The 23,680-nt window shown below is 44.5% G+C and overlaps 2 protein-coding genes across 11 annotated transcripts in view; one reads left to right on the forward strand and one right to left on the reverse strand.

The window, feature by feature from the left end:
- The window catches only part of KIAA1549 (KIAA1549 ortholog), a 159,134-nt gene extending 152,104 nt beyond the window's left edge, over positions 1–7,030 (forward strand). For all 6 annotated transcript variants that reach the window (XM_030040784.1, XM_030040779.1, XM_030040781.1 and 3 more), the window contains one exon: positions 1,169–7,030. In XM_030040784.1, coding sequence (XP_029896644.1) covers positions 1,169–1,317 — 149 coding nt within the window. In that variant the 3' untranslated portion in view covers positions 1,318–7,030. The remainder of the gene's footprint in view (positions 1–1,168) is intronic.
- A 6,322-nt stretch (positions 7,031–13,352) lies between these two features.
- Positions 13,353–18,591, reverse strand: TMEM213 (transmembrane protein 213). Of its 5 annotated transcripts, none has more exons than XM_030041489.2 (3): positions 18,226–18,591; positions 15,904–15,969; positions 13,353–14,333 (listed from the first exon to the last, which is right to left on the reverse strand). In XM_030041489.2, the coding sequence occupies exons 1-3, from the start codon at positions 18,305–18,307 to the stop codon at positions 14,140–14,142; spliced, it is 342 nt and encodes a 113-aa protein (XP_029897349.1). In that variant the 5' UTR covers positions 18,308–18,591; the 3' UTR covers positions 13,353–14,139. The 5 variants fall into 5 exon arrangements, with proteins under 5 accessions (XP_029897349.1, XP_029897352.1, XP_029897348.1 ...); XM_030041492.2 differs by having other exon boundaries at positions 13,353–14,309; positions 18,226–18,563; XM_030041488.2 differs by having other exon boundaries at positions 15,904–15,972; positions 18,226–18,543.
- Positions 18,592–23,680: the final 5,089 nt, after the last annotated feature.

Here is a 23,680-nt window from a genome sequence, read left to right on the forward strand (position 1 = left end):
TCTAGCTGACCTTGCTGTCCTTTCTTCCCTCATCAGATTGCTCTCTCTGCTACTACTTAAGGCTTAGCCACAGAGAAAGATAGCGCTCACTAAATTGTGATAACTGTGATCTGAACTTGCTGCAGCTAGCTGCTCCTCATCCCCAGCGCAGACCCTTTGAAAGGGGATTACGCTGCTTTGCTCCCAGTTGTGCATTCAGCAGGGTGTGTTCAATTCCTTTGTGTCCAGTGTTTTCTTCTGGCTGTGTCTCAGCCTTCAGCAATACGAGGCAAGAGGAAATGATTGCTTTAGGGATGTCAGCTGGAATTTAGTTTTTCAAAATGTATCTCGTTTGTGTCTATACTGGGAGTTGGTGCAGTCACCTAGTGTACTGTAAATTCATGCTTTGTTTTAGTGTAAGCAGATTTTTTTCTTTTTCCAGCTAGACCAACCCATAAACTCAGGCTTCTGTTTTGTTTCTCTCTTGTTTTGTCACAAAATGTATGTTACTGAACAAATGCAGCATTAACCGTTTTCTGCCCCGAAACAATGATTGTCCCTAAACTGGGATAGTGTTTCTCAGTTATGTAAAACAGCTACTGAGTATAGAAAAATCTAATCTTTCTGATTTGAATAATTTTCTCCTGCTGCTTCTTCTGTTGACCGTGTTTTCCTGGGCACTGGTCAGTGACAGGGTCCTCACAAGTGTACAGTCTGAACAGGCAAGCCAGGCAGAGAAGGGGAAGGTGAAAGTAGTAGTATCTCTATTTATAAATAGTATGGAGAAATGACAGCTGGGAAGAGAGTGATTTGCCTGTTGTCTTTTAGGAAGTTGATGGAAAGGCAAGGAAAGAGAAGCCAATTCTGTTGACTTCCAGTTCTGTGGTTTTTCTTCCCACCTCCTTCTACTTCAGTTTCTAAACATACCATAGATTAGGGGGCCAGACTTTTTAATGGATGCTCAAAGAGATTTTGAAAATCCCTGAACTTGAGGCAGTCCAGCAATTTTATGTACACTTGTTTTGTGCTCCATAAGAAGAATCACTCATTCATACAACAGAACAGTGGCAGCAGATAGAAGCATCTCCATGCTGCTTTCCCTCTGTTCTTTGCCTTTTTGCTTTCTTGTCTTTTCTGGGATTATCATGTTTGTTCAGAAAGTACAATAACGCTTTCTACCTTTTTGCAGACGCATATGCATGGACACCAAGAATATTCCTCCTCACCAGTATTCCAGATGCCGAGGACTTCAGCCAGGCAGCCCTCGGCACCCCCTGCTCAGCTTCCACACAACAGCCTTCAGGGCCAGGGCCTTTGCTACACCACCAGTTCCACTGAGGACCTCCAGCCAGGTCACTCTTCAGCCTCTCTTATCAAAGCAATTAGAGAAGAACTTCTACGACTTTCTCAGAAACAGACAACAGTGCAGAACTTCCACAGTTGATTTAGCATTCCCTTGCAAATCTGCCAGGTATCTGCTTCCTATGGAAGCAAAGACTTAGAGGAAATCAGCAATGTTGTTCTCTCAAACGAATGAACTTTCACAGCTCTGTTGACAACACTCTGGAAAAACCGAAAAAGGCAGCAAAATGAGGATAGTAAGGAGAGATGGGGAACAAACAGGGAAAATCATCAGTGTCATCACAAGTAATATTATTAATCTGCTAATATTACGGTGCTCCTCTTCTCTCCCTACCCTCATTCAACCTAACACAGAAACAGAACCTTAGGTCAAGAACTCAACACGCCAGCAACAACAACAACAACAAAAAAATCACAGGAACAAACTCCAAGTATGATAGACTCCTTTTTCTAAGGAAGTAGGTGAAGGTTTGAATAAACTGAGATGACATTTTGCAAGAGATTACAAGTGTTCTGATCTCTCCAGTGCTTATGGGGAACTGGTTTGTGTTGCTGTTCTGCAAGATCACAAACTGTATCCGCTCAAGGGTGTTAAAGGTGTGATCCTACATAAGAATCACTTTGGTTGTCAGGAAGAATGGGACTACTTAGAATAAAAGTCTTTTTGAGCTACTTGTAACAAACTGGAACAATAATTGTTATAGCTCTGTGCTTCCGAATGGAGCTACCCTCTGCACTCTTCCTTGTTTTCCTTCTGGTGCTGAAGCTTCAAGTGTTCCTTCATCTTCAATGTTTGCAAAGTGAAACATTGGCCTTGTATGACTAAAAAATATCTGTAGACTCATTCAGGCTGGAAAAACAAAGCAAAGCATCCAAACAGAAAGGGCTTGGTATTTATTTTGTTCTAAAATTATTGAAAACTGGGAGAGGAATACTCAGCCACAGTTGAATTTGGGGAAATGTGTATGTATATCTTTAAAAAATATATTTACATACTATATGCTCTTGCAAGACCAGTGATAAAATATTGCCGCTCTGTAGTTTGCTTTGTGGACAGAAACCAATCCAGCCTGACTGGTACAGGGTCACCAGCATTACATTATAAATTGATGTCCTAAATCATTGCTTATGTTTGGATCTGAATAATTTTAGTGAAAGTCAGTGACAGTTTAGAGCATTAACATAGGCTTAGATTTGCAGTTTTGAGACAGTTTCTATATTTATACTTGTTTCCACGGTCCCTTTGGACAAAGGGTAAGCATTATCCCCATGGTAAGAATGGTATGTGCCATGGAACTGTTTGTCGCTGTTTTTTCCAGAGTTTTAATTTAATATTAGCTACGAATTTACTAATATTTGGCCATTGCATAACTGTAACTGACATAATACATACGGAAGTTTTACTTAAGTCATGATTTGTTGGAGTGTTTTTATTTTCAGATCAGACTGAACTAAAGCGGAGAAACTGCTGGCACAGAGATAGAGTGTAACTCAGTGTTTGTGAGGGGGCTTGGGAGCCTTGCCCTAGAAAAATGAAAAGCAAAACTATTTGGTGCTACAGTGTGGGTATTTCAAACACTAGCAGATGGTAGTTGTAAAAGGTCTAAGGAACAGTAGTCCACCAAATTGATCATTAGGCAATTGATGAGGGTAGGGCTGCATTTGCCTCACTTACTGGGGTAGAAATGGCATTGGTAAAATACAGGTATGTAACACTGGTATAGGATGGTGGTCTTTGGCTACCAAATCTGTTCTGGTTCCAGTGCACAGTTCAATAACTGTGACAAGACTAACTCAGACTGAAATGAAAACAAGTAGAAGGACGCCATGGAAGAACCTTTTGTTCCTTGTTCATGACGTGTACATAATATCCTTTGCCAAAGCATAAACTAGGAAGCAACTGGCTGCTCACTGATGTAGAAAAAAAATGTGGTATGTTTCTCCTCTTCATTAGGAAGCTCAGTTATTCTTCTGTTTACCCATGATCATCAAAAGGCTGTATTAAATTGTTTTAAGGGACTTACTGTAGTGAAGCAGTCTAATTTCTAGTTCCCTGGCCTTATGGGCACTGGCTGAGGTTTGAATGAAGTCAGAACACCAGCATGGTTGTGAACAGCAGTACCAACAGGTTATTGTGTTGTGAATTTTTTAAGCTTTTTGTATGATAATCACTTCTAGGATAAAAATACAGAAACATTTAATTTCTGCCAAGTTTGTAAACATGAATGTTGCCAATACTTCTGCAAAATGTCAGGTTTTGCGGAATGAAGAGTGTATCAGGCAGTGTTCGTTTGGTCTTTTTGACAATGCTGAAGACTGACTGTTTCTAAGCTTTCCCATTAAAACCATCTCTTTCAGAGCCCGCATCCTTCTCTAGCTTAATTCTGCAGTGAGGTCAGAGGCCAGTGCTTATAATATTAGCACGTTACTGTGACTTCATTTCAAGAAAATGTGGGCTTCTAGAAAGTAAGTTCATTGTCTGGGTGCTGGCTCCAGCAATTTAAGAAGGAATATGAATTAAGAGCTTTGAAAGTTAGAGGTACTTAAGCCATTTCTCATTCATTTTTGCTAGTGATGGGGATGCTGTTGTGATATTCCACTACTTAAGTTTGGAAGAATATCCTTTTCAGTCACAAATCTTATGAAGAACATGGGACACAGGACAAATATGTACTGGTAAATAGAGGAGGCTTTCTGATGCAAAAAACCTTTTTAAAACCTTCCAAGTTCATGGGGCAGGACAGTAAAATACAAGAAGTCAGAAAGCTGTGTTTGGAAGTTAAGTTCTCAAACTTGCTGGAGACCTGATGGACTGTTGACAAAAAATGGTATGACATAGTCTGTATCTTCATATAGTAAGAAAAGTAACAAGTAAGGCACCAGTTCCAAGGATGATCTTAACAAGGAAGACCCACACTTTACTTTCTGCAGCTATAAGGAAAGGAAGGTTTTTCATGTGCTACAAAAGGACTCTGTGGAGTACATGTGCCAAAATGTGTGTTTCCACTTGGGAATTCAGGGGGGAAAAAAAATAAATCTGTAAGCTTCTGCATCCCCATGTGCTTGAGCTCTTTTGCCAATTTTTTTATTGCCCTATTAAAAGAGGCAGGGGGAGGGGGTGGCAGGGAACAGAACCTTTTTTCTGAAACTTAAAGTATCCTGAATTTAAGTATCTGTTAATGAAGCTACCAGTTTCTGAAAACACTGATCAGATGAGAAGTTGGTACAGGCACAGAAAGCTGTTACCAACAGTTACATCCATTTCCGTGACTAAACCATCTGGTTCATGGAATCCTCAGGCTCTTCTCTTTCTTTACAATTTTCCTTGACATTTGTGTTTAGTCTGTGTTTTAGTTTGGCATATAGAAGAACTTGGCGAGATGAAAGCTATGTAATTTAGCTTGGTTGGTTTGCCAGAATGTTGACCTCTAGCCTGCTTCTTGATTATCTTTGGAGCTAAGTGAAATTTTACAATTATTTTTCATACACTCAATTTGAAAGGCGGGGCACACTTCAGTACTATAAAATTTTCTCTACCAGGATGTAACTCATGGTCCTGTCAGTGACTGTGGGCATGTGACTCAGGGAAGAAAACCTTGCTTTTAGAGGAGTGAATTGCATAGGTGCTGGACTCATGATGTTAAATATGCACACTTTGGAGCAGTAGGTGGAATTTCACTGACCCTTTGCAATGTACTGTACTTGCAATGGTTTGGAGCAGGCTTCATATGTAGTGGTTGGAGAGCAGCAGCATCACACGAGGTCTATATATCACCTCTGCACCCAAAGGATTGGTTGGCAAGATGTTGGCTACCCCAATATCATGCACCCTTATGCACGCACATAAATACGTAAATGGATTGATCACCCAGAAGTGCACGTTCCTACCAAGTGCTGAAGCCAGTGCCTTTAAATTAGACCACTGACAGCAGGGTTACAGCGTTATCATAGAAAGAGGCTGTTTACAGGGATCGTAACTTCCCAAGAACCAAATCGGCTGACACTGTTGTGTGTTAACTCACAGCTTGAAAACACATTAGATGGATTATACAAGAAAGCTAGTATGTATTTGAGCCCAAGTGAAGTTGTGTGATAGGGATGGCGGTAGGCAGTTGAACTCATTTTTTTTTAACTCTTACTACATTCTCCTCTTTTCCAGCTTTTAACAATTTTTCCACTCAAGGAAGAAATAGGAATTTCCCATTCCATGCCTTTTCTAGTAGTTCTTTAACAGGTGCCAGTCCTTGAAAAAAAGCATATCTTGGCCGAAAGATTTGCAGTGGCAGGATGAAGAACATTTGTGACTTTGACGTGGGAACACGTTGTGGGCCATATTTTTTGCAGCAGCAAAGAAATAGATGGATTAAAAAAAAAAAAAAAGAAAAACACCTCTTTGGTGTTTTCCAAATATGGACATAAAGCTGGAAATGGATTAAAATAAAAAGGATGACATCTGATTGTTAGAAGGCAAAGGACAGCAACCAGGTCTCCAGGGCTACCTGTGACAGTGCCCTAAAAAGAGAGAGAGAAAATTTTGGGGACTCCCCCTGCCTCCACTCAAGCTAATTCCATAACACAACCCCTCTTCTGTGCAGTTCTTCACCGCTTGCAATGCTGGTCTGGACAAGTGAGGAACATCTCTCATCAGTGAGACTCCCAAAAGCAGTTCAGCATGGCTGTAGAGTTTCTCCAGGACGGTTTAGATATCCCTAGAGAAAAGCAGCTTTGGAGTGCTTAAATGTGGAAATAAAAATCCAGTTCCCTTTTGTGGTGGGCATCTGTTCCCTCTTCCTGTTATATTTTATTTAAAAATGGGGGAGAAACCCTGGGGATGTATTCTGCTGTCACCAGTCTGATGTCGTTCATGTATTCCGTTACCTGTAGGTCCTAAATACTGAGGAAGCAGAAATAAGGAATGAAAGTTTTTGGCAATGCTGATGAAGATTCACTGTAGTTTTGCAGTATTTTGGTGTGAGCGCACTTGAGTGCTTGAAAAGTCTGGTGTCTCTTATAGTGAGTGTCCCTTGAAATGCAGCTTATGTCAGAAGGAGGACTGTAAAAATTTTCTTCTGTATCTCTGACAGTGACTCACCGAGGGCAGAACAAGCTCAGCTTGTGACAGCTTGTACCGATAGGACTGGTAGTTCAGATCCAAATGTTGGTCTGCATATTGTCACTGGTCGCATCTGCATGACTTCCACTGAAAACCATTTAGTCGCATGTATGCTTTGGAAGGAGAATTTATCCTACAAATTTTTTAGTACAGTTTGGGATGCACTTGGCAAGATGTGTCTAGCTTGATGTACAAGTCCCGGGGTGAGTTTACTCACCCTGAGAGTAGGAAACTTGAGAAGCAAATATCCTGTGGAATTGCACTGCATTTTTAAAGAGACTTTTCCGGAGTAGATCTGCAGTCCTGTGAATCCCACTGAAGACTGATAGATGAAAAAAAGTTACATTAGTACTAGAAAAATACACGTTTCTTTGCACTTCATAGTTTGTAGAACTGGAATGTTTTGTCTTGATTTCGTATTACTTTTTCTTGATACTCTTTAGATTTAAAGTATGTATTTTCCTTTGTAATGGCCACTCCTGTTTAGTTTTGAGTAGTTCTTACTCCATAACTGGAAGTTTATGTTTAGGCTGTTACATCTTGCCTTAATCGGAATAAAATGTTGGTACCTTTGAACAAATGCTCTGAAGATTCTTTTGAAATGAATGCTAAACCTCTGTGGATGCCTGACGTGGTGGTTTTCAGGTTCACTTACAGTAATCCTCTTATTGCCACATGTAGAGGAGGTGAAATGAAATGAGAATTAAGGGAGTAGAAAAGAGACTGGAAGATGAAAATTATTGTTTTGCATTTCCAGCTATATTCTGATGTACACACTTTTTAAGAATTCTGTCATGTTCCCATGAAAAGTTCTCTAAGATTTCTGTCCCAAGACTTCTCAGAAGTTGGTTTTCTCATCCAGGCTGTTTGAATGTTTTAGTGCTGTTCATGATTTAAAAGCAGTACCTAGATACTGTTTGTGTTTCAGGAAAAACTTCTTTATATTCAAGGAAAATTAATGCAGTGTTATATTTGGCAATGCACTGCGCTCTTCTGGTCCTGAAAAGCAGATCTGAAAGAAACTTGACTAAAGAAATAGGAATTTAAAAAATACTGCAATAATAAAAAATCGGGAAGCTTTTATCCGTGGACTCAAGGGAACAGGAGAAAGAATTCTGGACTAGCCACTATCAGTAGTACTTCACCATAGCTGCCAAATACGAAATTGTTCAAATTCAAGGCAGTGTAGGTGACCTGGGCAGCCACAAACTCATGAACCAATTACCGGATTTGTTAGTCCATGCAATCCTGGATAAAATGGTTCCAGGTAAGTTGCCTTGCATTTTGCGTAGAACACTTTCTGTCAAGCATTTCCATGGATGAGTTTAATCCTTATGATAGTTTCTGTTTTCTGGCTTGATGATGGCAGCTTTAAACAAGAACACTTCAAAAATTCAAGATTAAAGGTGAGGAATCTCCCATTTAGATGATTTCTAGGTGTGCGGTCAAGTATTTACATTATTGCTACATCCTCCTATACTTCTCTGCCATGTGGAAGAAAATTTGCTAGGATTCTGGAAACCACATTTTTGCTTTTGCAGAGTAGAACTGCAAAGAATTTAAGAGAAGTTGTTTGTCAGTTCCAGCAGACGGCATCACTGACACAACATTGCCTACAGTAACCTCACTTCTGCCTGCGAGCAAAGAGCACGGTTCCTGCAGCTTTGCACTTGAGAAGTGCTCAACATGAGTGCCAGTGAGCATTATTTAGTCCTCTTTATTTAAGGATGAACTAATGTCTCTTACCTAACATTATCACACATCTGTACAAGATGTTAGTATAGCTCAGCTAAAGCATGGTGATTTCTTCATATTTTTGAGGGTTGCCACATTGGAATTGAATGTTGTTGGACTAATCTGGTTTAAATATACGGTGTTTTGAAATGCCATGAAAAGAAAACAGTCTAGCAGAGATTGCTTTGCAGGTATCTCCCTTCCCTTCCCCCATTTAGACAAAGCAGACAGAGCTGTAGAGGACCTGAAGTATGGTAAATTTTCCTCCAGAAAGTCACACTGAAAAATTAATTTGCCTGCATGTTTAATCATGTGATCTGGAAAACTACAAGCTTGGAAAGGTGGTTCTGGTTCTCCCAGTGACTCGCCAACTGCAGCTCTGTATGTTGGTATCACTTGTTTTGTCTTTATGATTAGATAAATCAAAGGGACTGGAAAAGCCACTGATAGGGTATTAATAAAAAGAACTTAGTGAAGAGAAGTCATCAGAAAAGAGGTAGAGCTTACAGAAATATCATCAGTTGGGGGTTAGTTTGATTTCTAGTTCCCCACTGGAAAGGGAAGAGAAGGAAAAGACAAGGCAGGTCTTTTAGGTTGTTGCAGCCAACATTGGGCACAGCTGTGGGCAGGGAATGAAGAGAAGAAGTCTAGTGTATTGCTTAAATAGCGAATAATAAAGGTAAAGCTGAAACAGGTGAATAGCTTGGAAGACATGGCCACCAAAGAGCACAGAGGCAGCAGAAAGTTTAACTAGGATGCAGGGATTAGAGAAATGTCTTCTGTATGCTTGTCTTAAAAAATAAAGCCACTCATATGAAATAGTTGAAGGGTGACACACTGTGTTTAAGTTGGTGCACGAACTCAGTAGTGAATACGTGAAGTTTATGGAAAATGAGATCAATAGGAGAGAGAAGGGTGGGGGGAGACTGGAGTGATAGTAATCACAAGGGAAAAGTTGAAAAAGTCATAGAAAGGTATTACTGCATGAAACTACAGTCCTCAAAGGATTAATTTCAAAATGCCAGGGGGAAGAGCTACTGCAGGAGAGCTCAGTTCTGTATCAGAAGGGTGCTGGATTTCACCTGCGAGCTGGGCAGAGGGGAGGGGGAGGGAGGATTGCTGTGTGCAGCGTGGGTTTTATCGTCTTCCCCAAATACCTGCTGCTGGGAGACAGAACTGGACTAGAGGGGCCTTTGATCCCACCTTGCTGTTGCAACAGCACGGGAAAGGTCTGTACGGCCTGTGGCATCTTCATCTAAATTAGGTTATAAATTGCCCCAGGATCTTTTGGTTCCTTCAAGTGGCAAACCAAATTGTGGTGTGGACCTTTGGAGAGACAGAGGAATGGAGAGATTTGGGACTGACACAACGTGAATGGTGTTTAGTTCACGCTGTCTCCAAAATGTGTGTCTGGCAGGTTTACGGATAGAAGACGTGACTTTACCACACGTAGTGGCAGAGGGAAAAAATGTAGACTTTTACAATTAGTGTAGTTCTTCAGCTCTGAGAGCGAAGAGCATCAAGACAAGCAGCGTGTGAGGTTGGGAGCAGAGCTTTGCTGGTCACCGAGACTGGACGCTTCCCCTGTGACTGCAGAGAGGCTTTCTTTTGGGGGGGAGAAGTCAGTTGTGGGGGAGTTTTATGTCAGCAAGACATAGGGGCCCATAAACCATTATTTCTGATATGTGAGCAAACTGGCTAACTGAACGTGCCTCTAGATTTCATACCGTCAAATTGGACAGGAAAAGTCTGCGTGTCTCTGAGCTGTGCTTTTTTCCAAGCTGTTGCAAACGTGGGAGACAATACTGCATTGTTTACCCTGTGTTTACTTCCAGAAGGTTATTATGAAATAGGAGTTGGAAGTAAGCTCTTTGAAAAGTGCATGTTTGATTCCAGGACAGAAACCTGCAGTGAGGTTTATAATTCCACAACAGACACTGATACCATAAAATAAGCGGGATCTGGAGTGTAAGGATGAGAGAGGGTGGTCGCTTCCCAAGAATGCCTATATTTCATTCTTTGGCTGTAATTAATTACAATAATTTCCTGAAATCCTAGTTTTTGTAATGGCTTTATCAAAATTCCTACAAAGTCCCAGTACGGAGCACCTTTTCTTATGAATTTAACCTCTGTCTTTTCTCTGTGCGCTTCATGTGAGTAGGAAGCTCTGATGCTTGCCAGTTTTCATCCCTCTAGTGATTTTGCAAAGTGTAATCATTGTAAAGTGCAATTGCTTAATATGTAGCTCATTCACTAAAACCCCAAGGATGGAGACAGTGAGTAATGTGAGTCATTACCAGAGCAATGGTATCTAAAAAGATGAAGAGTCATGCATCAAGTACCAATCCATTTGATCTTGAATTAAGAATTTAAGAAATCACTAGTCAGATGTGATTGATATTATCTCCAGGCAAATTAAAGTAGTTACCCTGGAATGCTGTGCTGCTGCTAATGTTTTTCTCTTTTGGTATTAGAAGCGCTGATCGGTTACGTGTCCCTACTGCTCTGTTTGTCTATCCGAGAGACTTGTAGACCAGCAGCTTTCCCCCGTGCTATGTGTGTCTCTTTCCTTTCCAGGCACTACATAGCTTCATGCCTGAAATTCAGAAACATTGTCCAGAAAATATGAAGAACTGTTCTGGCTTGATCACCAATGTTATGGTTCAAACTCCTGTTTTTCAGTCACACTTGTTTTTATTCAGCCATCCAGGTTTCAACCATTTTTTTGCTTTTCTTTGTACTAAATCATAGGAGTTGGAATAGATCTCTTCTCCATCTCACTCCAGCGAGGAACTTTTTGGTCCAAGTACCTAAAATTTAACTGGACAATGTACTAGAAATGACTGGAGCGTTAACATTCCATCATCGTTCTGAGAGGGTAGTTTGCAGCTTAATAGGTGATATGAGCTATTATCTCATATTTTACATGCTTTGAGATGTACCAGAGCCCAAACCAGCTCAGTGCTACAGCATGACATTGTATATAGCAGTCTGAAGGGGCACCAAGGTTTAATACAGGTGGAATGATTTATGCACGCTGATAAATCAGGAGGTATGTTTTGCTTCCAAGGTTTCCTGTGGGAACAAAAATGACAGGCTTCCTGAATTACAATGAAAAAAAAAAAAAACCACCCAAACAACAAAACAAGGCATGTGCTGGATGTATGTGTAGCTCCCTTGAAGTCAACAGGACTTGGGCAGCATTACACTAGTTGGGGATCTACTATTAGAGGTATTATAATGTCACTGATATTATTAGGAACATGAAATAATACACAACAAATGAGTGCACCAGTCTATGACATTGCTCGTGGACCACATTTATAAGGCATTGTACTATAGAGTCACCTTTAATTTGTGCATCAAAAACAGACCACAGCCTTCTACTGTGACTTGATCGGTCTTAAGATAGAGGTTATAACCTACAAGATGTGCTACTATGTGTTCCCTAGCTAAAAATATTTTAGGAAATGTAACAGCAGACCAGATTATATCTTTTGTAAATCAGGAACGTATAATCCATTTCTGCATACTAATTTTTGTCTTTATATCAATTTTTCAAGTCTTTTGGCTGCAACTTTTTTATTCTGCACTTTCTGTAACTATTGACAAGCCCCTGAAACACTGACGATACCACTGGGGCTTTTCTATTCCTTTTGCATGGTGCATTGCTTTGCATTTTACTTGTGATTGCCCACCATGCCTCGGATCAGTACAACCATAGTGTGTGCCTCAGACAGTCTCTTTAAAATAATCTTTTTTTTTCTTTTTTTTTTCTTTTTTTTTTTTTACTGTATTGCATAGGAACAGATAAGATGTATACATTGGTAGCCTTTGAGCTTTTGGGATGCTGCCCCTTTCTTTAGGGATCCTGAACACACTGGGAGTAGTAGTATGTTCATGGAATTCATTACAGGACTACATTTTTCTAATAGATTTATTTCTGTGACTGGCTGCATCCATGCACCCATAGCCTTAGCCAAGGAAATGTGAAAGCTATGCAACATATCCCTTCAAAGATGAAAACCAGTGCCATATCCAGCAGGCAATTCTGTCTTCCCGACCAGGAGAACAACCTCCATGAGACTGAAGAACTGTAGGAAGAGGTCTGCAGAAGGTACATACTAAGGCAATATGTGGAGTTTTTTTTCCACAGTATCTATGACGTTGCTTTCAGGCCAATGCACACTTTCCACTATTAAAACTAATAAATCAGGAAAAAAAATGATGTATGTAGCTATAAGATTTGTTGTCTGTCAGTGATTGCAGTGGTTATTACCTATCAACTCACCATTCTTCCAGTGAGCACCAATAGTAAGATGTAGAGTCCCTTGTTTCTCTAAATTAGTACATATGTGAGTTTATTTTTTTAGTTGACCTGTGAAAATGACTTTTGTTTTAATTGTTGTATGTTGAAATGTTGAGATTTTTTCTTAATTGAGCAATGTTTTGTGATCGTTTACTTCTAGTAGTGTAGTGCATATGAAAAGAAAAAAAACAACCAACAAAAGCACACACAGTAAAAAAGCCACAGAAGAATTAAGCCCTTCCCTTTCAAAACTTTCTTCCCTGTTGCTAGTGTCTCTGCTTAGCATTTCGCTCCAGGAGAATTTTTTGTGTTAAGTGATATTAATGATAGGGAAGGATGTCTTTTCCTCGGTGTCTAACTTGTACCCGTTCCTGTTGATGGTGGATAGTTGATAAGGGATAACTGCCCATCACTCTGGAAGGCGCAGCGTTGTCCTGATCGAAGTGCCTCGTTCTGCCAGAATTCATCTGAAGAGTCTTAAACTGATTTGTATCTTTTCTAACTGGAAAAGTTATGCATTGATAAGCTGAAGGGAGGCTTTAATGATGTTTAATAGATACAAATCTCCAGCAGAGCTTTCTTTGGTTTAAGAGCAACTTTTTATGTTTCATTTCAGTTGGTGTCTAGCAGGTCTGCTAATCCTGTGTATGTCTAGATGGGTTTAACACTGATTTATTGTTTTTATAATGGTTAGAAATCAAACTGGCGCAACTGCCCCAAACCCGGCAGTTTGAATGCAGTGAGGCAAACACCCCTGTGTGAATATTTCTTGTTAGAATCATGTTTCTAACAATTTGGGTTGGGTAATTCTTTGCCAATGTAAGCTTTATCAATATAAACCAGTCAGTGAGAATCTTTCCATCAATAAGAGTGTTTATTATCATCTTGCATAAATAGGAGCAGTTTTGTGCATGAATTGGATATGCTGGTTTAAACCTGCTTGCCTCGGTTCAGCTTGGCTTAGTTACACGGGCAGGTGCAAGCTGAATAAATGCAACCAACGTTCATTTCCTAGTAAACAGTTCACATATAAACTGTGCTGGGAAAACTAGGTTTAATTTCAAACCAGCCCAAACAATCCTTAAGTTTCCATAACAGAGTTTTCACTGGTATCAGTTAATAGACTTTGAAACACTGCAGTTCAGTGAGTGAGAAGGACTCGGTGTAATCAATGAGTTACATCTGCTTACTGATGTAACCTGCCCTATAGCTTAGCAATGGGTCTGGTAACGTTGATCCTCTAGAAAACAGCTTTATTTGCCCACTTTCTGTTTCAAAGTCAAAGGTTATATACTGGATTGTCTTAAGGCAATGTGCCGTAGACTGATAACTGGTCCTTCAGCGTCTCATTGCTGCCAGCGCACTCGCGGCAAGCGTGAAAGGGCTCCGGGAGAAGGTTTTCTGTGCACTGTGGGACATACGTGGTGGTTTGCAGGGACTTGCCAGCTCCACACCTCGGCTGGCAGCTCTGACCTGCTGGGGAGGATGAAGCCCCAGCAGCTGCCCCACTTAGATCTGGCATTTTTTTGGCTGAAGGTACATTCCCTTTCTTTTTAGTTTCTTAGGAAGTGCTTTAAATGCTTAGTCAGTCTGTTTGCACCTTGCTGCTCCTGGGTGCTGCTGTTTGCTGACTTGCCCTGCTTCAGGCCACCAAATACTTGGGTTCGTCAGGCCGGAGTTTCATGACCTTGTCCACGCAGAGCAGGATGAGAGTCAGAAACCAGAGGCTCCAGCCGACGGCTGCTGCGATCCATCCGTAATCGTCCATGCCCGTCGGGCAGCACATGGCCGCTTGCGTGCAGAAGTTCACGTCTGGTGCCGAAGAAATGAAACGAGCTGGTGAGAGACCAAGTGACTTCCCTGTCTGCCCTGTGGCGTGTCCGTCTGCCTTGGCAGCTTTCTCCTAAGCCTGGCCCTGAACCTGGGGGATGGCAATACTCAGTTTCATCTGTATGTCTTCAAGACTCGGTCATCCCTGTCTGGCCAAACACCTGAGCTGCTCCTCTTACCACTGTGCCCACCATTATGGAAATCTTTTAAAACACCTACTTGGCATTTTCTCAGTCAGTTTTAGGAGTGGAGTACGGTAGAAGTAGCTAGTTAAAATTAAAAATAAACCTGGGGTAGAGAAATCTTTATGTGAAAGAGTAAGAGGGTCTCTAGCAGAGACACCTTCGGCAGGATCTCCAATAGTTTAGGTACCCAATAATTCTGCCCACAATAGAAGCAGTGGCTGCTCTCTGCTGGGCCATTAACTGACTTGCATGTAACAACTGTAAAACACACCACCGTTGGAGAATCCCTGTTTTACGTGTTTAAAAATGAAAAAATTTTTAACAATTCCATGTATTTTTTCTTGCACTTTTGCGTCTTTTTTTTGTGTGTAAAGCAGTCCAATTTCCTAAAGTCAGTTAAGGAATACATCGTTAGTTGTTTCATTTGTGCTGTTGTTTAAAGGTATCTGCCAAACTTTTTCCATTATGAGGGCACGGTGAAGATACCCAGCTCTGTGTCTGCATCCTGGCTGGTAATGTGGAAATATCAAAGGGAGCCTGGAGGACCATGGTATCTTAACCCCTTGGGCTGGAATAGAAGCTAAGCGTGAAACCCCAGCACTCAGGAGAGCCGAGGCAGCCAAAACCACCTTGCAGCTACGTGTGTTGCGTGTTGACGTGCACGAAGCTTGTCAGCTGTGAAAAGTGAGTGCCTCCCGAGCTTGGTGCAGGGCAGCCAGCCTCTTGCACATTTCCAGGGAAAAGACAAGTGCTCGTGCTGCTCAGCTGCTCTCATTCACACGTGTCCGGCAGGACCATGTTCCTGTGCATTGGCCTTCAGTGCACACTCTACAATTGTCCTGCGCTGTAGAAAGCAGCTCTTCCCAACAAGAGAGACGTGTTTTGTATGTGCCTAGAGAAGGGAGAGGGATGGCTGCTCCCAATGCCATGCTTTGAAGTAGCATACCTCTATTGGTACATGCACTATAATTCGGGAAGTGCAGGACTGTGGGGATGTTTGACATTTGGGATGGAGGATGACTCTGGGAGGACTGGTGGCATCTCAGGTTGCCTGGGACTGGCTGTTTGGGGAAGACCTGAGAGGGTGAGGGAAAGAGGCTTTCTTGGGAATCCACACTGGGCCTACAGGCAGGCAGTCTGGTGGAGAGCTTTAGGATGCACAAATTGAATTAGCTATGAATTAGTCTGTTCAAAGCTATGAGTCCATCTGAATGTACCTAAGATGATATACTGGGCATGCCAATGGAGGAGGCTTAGAAATGCGTCCTAGAGTTTCACCTACAATGGAAGTCTTGACAACAGATAAGTCCTTTTCCAGGACAGCCTCTCAGTCACCTGTGTAGTCTCCTCACCTGCCTTTATCATGGTAGTAACTATTTATGAAGACTTACTAAGACATGGTGCTTCGTACTCAGTTGTGAGCATGGAGCTTGTTGAAACATTGGAGACATCTTCAGCTGCTGCCGGAAGGAAAGCACAGGAGAAAAGGCAAGTTGGATTAGAAAAGCAATACCAGGCATCAAGCATGAAAATCTGAAAGCCATTAGCCTTGCAGAGGTCTGTAGGATGGAATCAACTTGGAGAAAGTAAGTTCCTGCCCCTAAATATTGCTGCATCAAGGTATGTTTTCTCATCCCACCACTGTCAACACAGACTCTAGAGAGACCTGCCCTAGCACCAGCCCTAAGGAGCAGTTGAATCCCTGTGCCTCTACCGGAGTATGACCCTGGTGTGAGCCATTCGCTCACAGCTCAAATTAATCACTGTCCTTGCTCGTTCTGCCCCTGCAGCTTGGGAAAGGACTGGAATGGGAGAGAGCGGTCAGTGGCACGGGGAGATCTATGGCCAGCAAGCCGTACATCTACCTTCTTTTGCCCTTAGAAAAATGCCAGTAACTCCAGGGTGCGAAGGAGCCTGGCAGAGCTGAGGGCTGAGCCCATCCGTGCAGAGCCTCGGCAGATCCACCACAGCCTCAGCGGGAAGCTTTGGTGTCTGAAACTGTCCTGGCTGGGCTCCAGTTCAGGCCAGCACAATAACCAGCTCAGGTTGGAAAATACAACATACAGAAATAAGTAAGGGAGGGAGAGGGACAGGGGCTGCAACGAAGGCTTTGTCTCTATCCTGCTTCCTACCCAGAATCAGAGCACACGTGCACACTGGCACAGCTCTGTGGCTGATCTCCAGCCCTCCAAATCTGTACATGGTGTCACAGGTCAAAGCCTCCTTAGTCCTCCTAAAACCCCCTTTTGCCCCTCAGCTTCAGCATGCACCTCGCAGCGTCGCAGGATCAGATGCAAGGACAGCTGCAGGATGCCTGCATGGGAAAAATGCAGGTTGTCGTGGTCCCTGTGCATTAACAGCAGCCTGTCCCCTGCTGCAGAAGGAAGGGAGTCAAAGAAATACTCCTCCTGGGCCACTATGAGCAGTACAGTTCAAGTTCAGCCACGTGAAGTCTCTCATGCTGAAATGGTCCCCTGCAGAGATACACAAAAAACAGCCCGGAGAGGCTACAGGAGTAAGGGCTCCTGCTGCATGCAGATGGAGGGGCTTTAACATGCTGCTGGTGCACAGACCACGCAGAAGCTATGAGAGAACTATTTCCAGTCAAACCATCACTCTGCACTGATAATTTGGAGTGTGACAGAGAGAGAAAATCAGTTCCAGCTTGATTTCACTGAAGACTTCAAAATAATGGCTCAGGTTTAGTTTCAGCTCAGGAAAACAACACAGAACAAGACCTTTGACCAAAACTTTGCTTTGAGTTTGGTATTTTCCAAGTAACAGCGAATAAACTGAGGTTGTCCTGCAGGAGATGTCCCCCTTAGGGTCACCCGCTGTTGCCCAGCTTTGCATTTTGAGCTGGCCGACCATCAGCAAGACCAGAGCTTTCCTTACGGCCGCTGACACGCAGCAGGTCCCTGGGCAGCCTGCTCCAGGGAAGGGCCTGAGTACTCCCCATTCCTCTTTCTGACTCTGCTAGGACTTGCTGAATGACCTTGGCCAAGCCCGTAATTTGTTTTCTGGGTTAATAAGTACCTCACGGGAGCACTGGGAAGAATCATTATAAACTCTGTATGACCTGTGGAAGAAAGCGCTGCAGAATACAGGGCGTTGGTTCATGTTTATAGACTTTGCAGCCCAAAGGACAGGCTGTCAACACAAACCCATCTTTAAACATCTGGCAGGTCTCAAGTTGTGCTGATATACAAATGCAGGCAGTAGCCTGATGGGAAAAGAGCAGCTCACAGGTCTCATTTACATTCTGTTTTTAGGCAACTTCTCCAATTAAGGGGGCACCAAAGCAAGATTTCCTGCAAAAAGCCCCTAATAAGAGCTAAACCAGATTACGGTGAGCCTCTTGGATGGTATTTCAAATGGCCCCTTGCCTTGGCAAGCACATGAGGGCCAGGTAACTGTGGTCCCCTATCTTCTTGCCATTCAGAGGATCAACCTGCAGCTCAGTCACATTTACAGTGGATCTGTAAATAGCTGGCAAATGCACACCACTTCAGAAAGACGCTGTGATCAATCACATCAAGGAATTCTCATTAGCATTAATCAATTCCAGCTCTTTAGACTTTTTAGATGAGACAAGGGAGCCCACCTTGTTTTTAAAGAACTAATTACTGTCACTGGGCAATATACTTAGGTATTGAGAGGAGTGGGGGAAAAGGCAGGGTATAGAAACTGGAGCATAAGAGAAAAAAAAATACCTGCAGAGCAGGAATACCAGAGCACGATGGTGAAGAAGAGCACAGCGAAGGCTGCCCAGGGCTCGCGGGTGAAGTGCCTCATGCCAGGGGTCCAGCTCCCACCCGAGGAGCAGCACAGATCAATCAGATCGCTGTCGCCGGCAGCTCTGGTCCAGCAAACCCTCGATAAGCTCAGAGAGCCGGCGTGCAGGGCAGAGGGTGGAGCAAAGGAGCTGCCTGCTGCCAGGACGCCTTGAACTTTCCTGCCACAACAGGGTGAGGAAAGAGAAGGGCTCTGACCAAAACAGCCCCAGCAGGAGGTGGGGACCAGTGCCGGGGCAGCTGGAGGGCCATGAAGGTCAAGCCTGAAGGTTTCTCCCCAGGATCTGCTGCAGCCGGAGAGAGGAAAGGCCTCCGGAGCCAGCCCTTCCCCACGGGGTTCCATGCAGCTTTTTTCTTCTGAGTCTGCTTTTGGTCCTGCGAAGATGGTCTAATAGCATTGGAAAGGAGCGGAGTATCAGGGTAGAGAATTTGTCTCCCTGTTGGGCTTTGATTTTGGATGTTTGTTGGCTTGACACCACCCCCCCCCCCCCCCCCCCCCCCCCCCCCCAAGCTGCCCAGCAGCGATGATTTTTTTGGAAGGGCTGTGTGGAAGCCTAAAAACACCCGGTCTTTGGTCATGCTGATACAGTAGCCGTTGGGTTAACACAGGCTTGTGGGCGTGTTTCCACTGAGAAATAGAATGCAACCAGTTGCTTGGCGTAGGCTACCGACAGCTATTACACAGTAACAATGGCCTTTCCTTAAGGAAGGGACCGTTCGAAACTCAACAACTCCTGTGTTGAGTTACGGGTTGGGATCAGTTCAAGACTGGGGCCTCTGCACGGGTAGAAGCTGCTGCCGTTCTCGCCCCGTGAGCACAGCTGTGTCACTGCCTCCATCACCCATGGGCAACGTGATGCTGAAAAAGCTTTCTTTTCTTCTCTTGTAGTTATGCCACCTCCTCCACGATATGGGCAAAACCGGGCGCTGCACCTTCCCAGAAAGCAGCTCTATCCGCAGAGCAGGAGGTTTGCTGGCAAAATGGTATCAGGTGGAAGGCAAGATTTTTTCTACAATCCTGACTGGAAAAGCCACACTGTTGAAGTGCTTGTGGTGGTGTACTGGTCTGACGAGCACCCCACATTGCTGCTGTTCCCCAGCCTGTTGGCTCTGCTTGCTCCTATCTTTGTCCTACCGTGATGTCCTTGTTAGAGAACGCTTCAGGCATTAATTCGGGCAGGAAGGCACTGGGAGAGGTGGGCTCAGCAGGGAGCAGGTTGCTGATGCTCTTCAGCAGTGGTCACACATGGCTTCAGGCGCTCGTGTGAGAACGAAGCTGTCTGGGGCCTGTTCAGAACGTGCAGCTATCTCATGGGAGGCAAGGGGGAAGGTGTCCGGGGCAGCAATCCTAGTAGGATGGACAGTATCGAAAAATTTTCTTTTTTTTTTTTCCCTCCATACTGCTGAAATCTGCAGGGAGGGGCATAATAGATTTCCCACAGGAACTGTGTGGTGAACTGCATACAATGGGGTGCTGCTATGCAGAACTGTGAGGTTGGTTTGGTCTCCCTTTTTTTAAGAAAAAGCTTCAGGGCAAAGCCCACGAAGGCTTAGCCCTGCCCAGCGTTTCTGTGAGGTGAACCTGCTTGTCTTCCCTGCTGTCCACCCACCACCACCGAAAACACTCTGCTCCCCTCCAGCTGCCAGGATTTCCATGATGCATCGGGAAAGGGTTGTCAGGCATTGGAACAGGCTGCCCGGGGAAGTGGTGGAGTCGCCATCCCTGGAGGCGTTCAAAAAACGCGTGGACGTGGCACTTCAGGACATGGTTTAGTGGGCACGGTGGTGTTGGACTCGATGATCTTAGAGGTCTTTTCCAAACTTAATGATTCTATTCTATTCTATTCTATTCCGACATGGGCAAGCAGAGGTTTGTCCTTGAGAAAGGGCACGCCGAGCTGCAGATGAAGGCAGACCAGCTGAAACGGGCATGTTTACCCGCTTTGTTCCCCTGTTTTCACGTCAACACGCCGCCGGGGCTGGCGGAGTCAGGGCTGTGCCGGCCGGTCCGCGACAGCCCCCTCCCGCTGCCGCGGGTGTGCGCGGCCCCGTCCTTCGGCTGGCACCCGAGGGGCGGCCGGGGGTGCGCTGTGCGCGGCCGGCAGCCGGGCTGGCTGCGTGACCCCCGCGGCCGTCGCTCTTGGCCTCGGCAGACGTCAGTCGCGGCAGGGGAGAGATGCTGTGAAAGTGCTCCGACTGCTCAGAGTTGCTTGAAATGAACCATCTCTGCCTCGTTTCAGTGTCTAAGTCCTTTCTTGCTAGTTGTCTTTAATTTGTGGTTTTTATCTGAGTGCTCTGTTGCATCAAAAATAAAATTCAACTCTTTACTGGGGAAAGGCCCTTCGTTTTCTTCCAGCTGCACCTTTCCCTCCTGAATTTCTCACCCGTGATTCCTGCTGGAAGTTGAGCTGGTGGTTAATTTTTCAAAAATAATGAGTACAAATGAGCGCAGCACAAAATGTTTGAGGAGAAATGAAGAGACAAAACCGCTCTGCTATTGCAGGAATGATTCAATTTTTAATGAAATCTCTTTCGAATTTTAACTATTACCTAAAATGCTCTTTGTCAGCTTGCAGGTAAATGTGCCCATTTCTAAGGGATGCTGAAAATGTTTTGCACAATTAACATAATGCACTTCTTTTCCTTTCCAAAATGTGTTCCCTCCGTGGTTCAGAAAGGGCCTGCTCCAAAGCCTCCTGAAGCAGTGAGCAGGCTGCGCTTGGCTTCAGTGATTTTTGGATCGGATTGGAAATGAAGGCTTTGCTTGATAAGTTCAGACACAATGGGAGCCCTATAAAATCATCTCCTGACACGGATTTGGATTTGTTTCATTTCTTCTTTGTAACACATTGATATTTCAGTGCTGCGAGTGCCCAAAGAGCGATAAGACTCTCCAAAGCCTTCCCGTAGCTCAGTTTCCAGGCATCGCATGAACGCTGGTCTCCACCGGGATGCCCTGGCACGCGGGGCATGACTGCAGCACCAGCAGAGATGTGGGCTTCCTTCTCCTGGGCTCCTGTATCCATGCGGTTCTCAAGGCAAGGCTCTGTTTGTTTACTCTAAAATTAGGTACTTCCCCACTCTTCCCCTTGGAGACTCTTCCCCAGTGTGTAGGGCTGCTGGTCAGATCTTCCTGATGATTATGGAAGAGGCAATACCTACCATCTGGTATATTTTGTGCCACAAGGAGCTTTGCAGTTAAGGTTCTCTGATGGCCAAGGTATTACCCTTGACACATCACTACCAGCTGTGGCTCTCAGAAAGTTATTATCTTTAGCAGACCCGTACACACTCAGTCTCTATATATTTTTTTTTCTGTTTACATAGGCAACATATTTGTATTTTTAATTCCAAATGAAAGCTGATTGCTGCTGCAATCCTGTTCCATCCCAGCAGTGACCAGTACGATGGCAACTGAGCCGTAGCACGGTATTTAACTCAGGGAAAAACACACAACCCCCGAGAGCACAGCAAAGCAGGTACATTATCTCTGGGCATATCAGTGATAACAGGACAAATCCCTTTTTTCCGTACGACACTTGAGCTTGGGTTAACTACACCCCTACTCTCATTTCAGCGTACCTGAGGTGCTACTCTGCTTAACTGCTGCAATAGGAGGGAGCTTTGGTGAAACAGAGCTCAAAAATTAACATCCCATGTAGCCACGCAAAACCTTCTGCATGGTGGAGCTAAGCATGGACTGATGATACTGAGATACTGATCCCAGAACCGCCTATGGCTGCATGAAACTTCCCCATGCTGCTAAAAGCGATGACAGCCCAGCTGGAAGGGTTGCATGTTTGGGACCCCCTTGAGCTCTGTGTGTTGGCACACTGAAGTTGATGATTAGTCGACAATTCCCAATTATTATTCACAAGGGCTCTGCGCAGCCTTTGAGGTCGTGGTGCTAAATGCCAAGGAGGATGCTAGGTGGTCTGTGCTATTGGTGAGGCCACAGGAGTGGATCTATCTCCTACGTAGGTAGAAAAATCTCCAAGTCCAGCTCTAGAAAAGGCGTCTGTTCGAGGGCAGGTCTGTCTGTTAGCAACCCACTGTCTTTGTATTGTGGGGTGAGCTCCCTCCCAGGTGGCCTTTATAAAGCTGAAAAAAGCTTAAGAGCCTTTATAAAGCCCTCAAAATGGCTTTAAAAAGCTCAAAACCTTAAGCCTGATGCCAATAATGTGTCCATCGTGGAGGGGGCCGTTCTGTTTGGTATCTTCACTGATGTGAAAAAAATGGCCATCTAAGATAAAGCTACCCGTGAGCAGGGGATTTGATTTTTAAAACTAGGCAAATGGAGGAAAAAAAAATCAAAACCACAATGGAAGAAGGGGAGAGGGGATCTGCTTTCTGTCACACAGAGGAAAGCAGCTCGAGCATTTCAAAAAACCCCACAACCATGCCCTTTGTGTTTTCCAGCCGAGGCTGCGGTTGCTATTAGACAAATGTTGAGCCTGTGGCCCTGCTGTGACCCCACGCTGTCCCTCTGGAGACCCCAGCGAGGGACCGCGAGACCAGCCGGCCAGGCAGCGTGGGGCTGCCTGAGAAAGGCTGCCTTCAGCTCGCGCGGGCAGAGCTGCCGGCACCGACAATGAGCCCGCTGACGGGGCTCCTCCGAACGGCGCCTCGTCATCAGCCTTCATCATCTGATCTTCAATAATAAGATTATTACAAAATAACGTTCTTCCTTCCACATGCCAGAGGCATGAAATAGGATATGCTTTCTTCTTCTCTCCTCCGCCTGGGAAAGGGGGAGGGAAGGGCAAGAGAGATGGCTTTATCTCCGTGCTCCGCGTTCGCTTGCTTCTCAGCTAATGGGCTGGAGTGGCCGGCGTAGCGCGGCTTGCTTTGGCGATCAAGTATGCGTTGGGGGCCCCTTCTGCTCCCCCTGCCCCGACAGCTTGTAGGGGAGTAGCTGAGTGTAACTGTGGGGCTGTGTAAGAGCAGCGTAGGTGCAAAACAGAAGCAAATCCTGGTATCATCAAATGAACACGACAGCTTTGCCGGGGGGGAAGAATGTGCTGCAGGTTCAGAGATGGGGGGTAGCCTGAGAAGTTGTTTTATTTTGTTGTGTCAGCATATGTCAGCTGAGAACTGGATGTCTCCTGTTATTCAGCATTATAGCACGGGCTGGAAGGCAATGTCCTTCCTTTCCCACACCCGCTTCTCCACAGCCCTGCGTGGCGGACGTGCGATCGACGGCAATGACTTCACTTTTGCCTTACCAAGAGAAGTTCCAATTTCCTGGCGGAAAGTGCAGACTTTCATCAACCTTTAATCCCTTTCTTCGGTAACGCCGATGGAGAAAGCAGAGCTGACCACTGGTGGTGACGGGTACGGGAGGACCATAGTGCAGCCGAAGCGGGTGGGAGGC

The sequence above is a fragment of the Aquila chrysaetos genome, chromosome 17 (assembly GCF_900496995.4).
Source record: "Aquila chrysaetos chrysaetos chromosome 17, bAquChr1.4, whole genome shotgun sequence".
Classification (NCBI taxonomy): Eukaryota; Metazoa; Chordata; class Aves; order Accipitriformes; family Accipitridae; genus Aquila; species Aquila chrysaetos.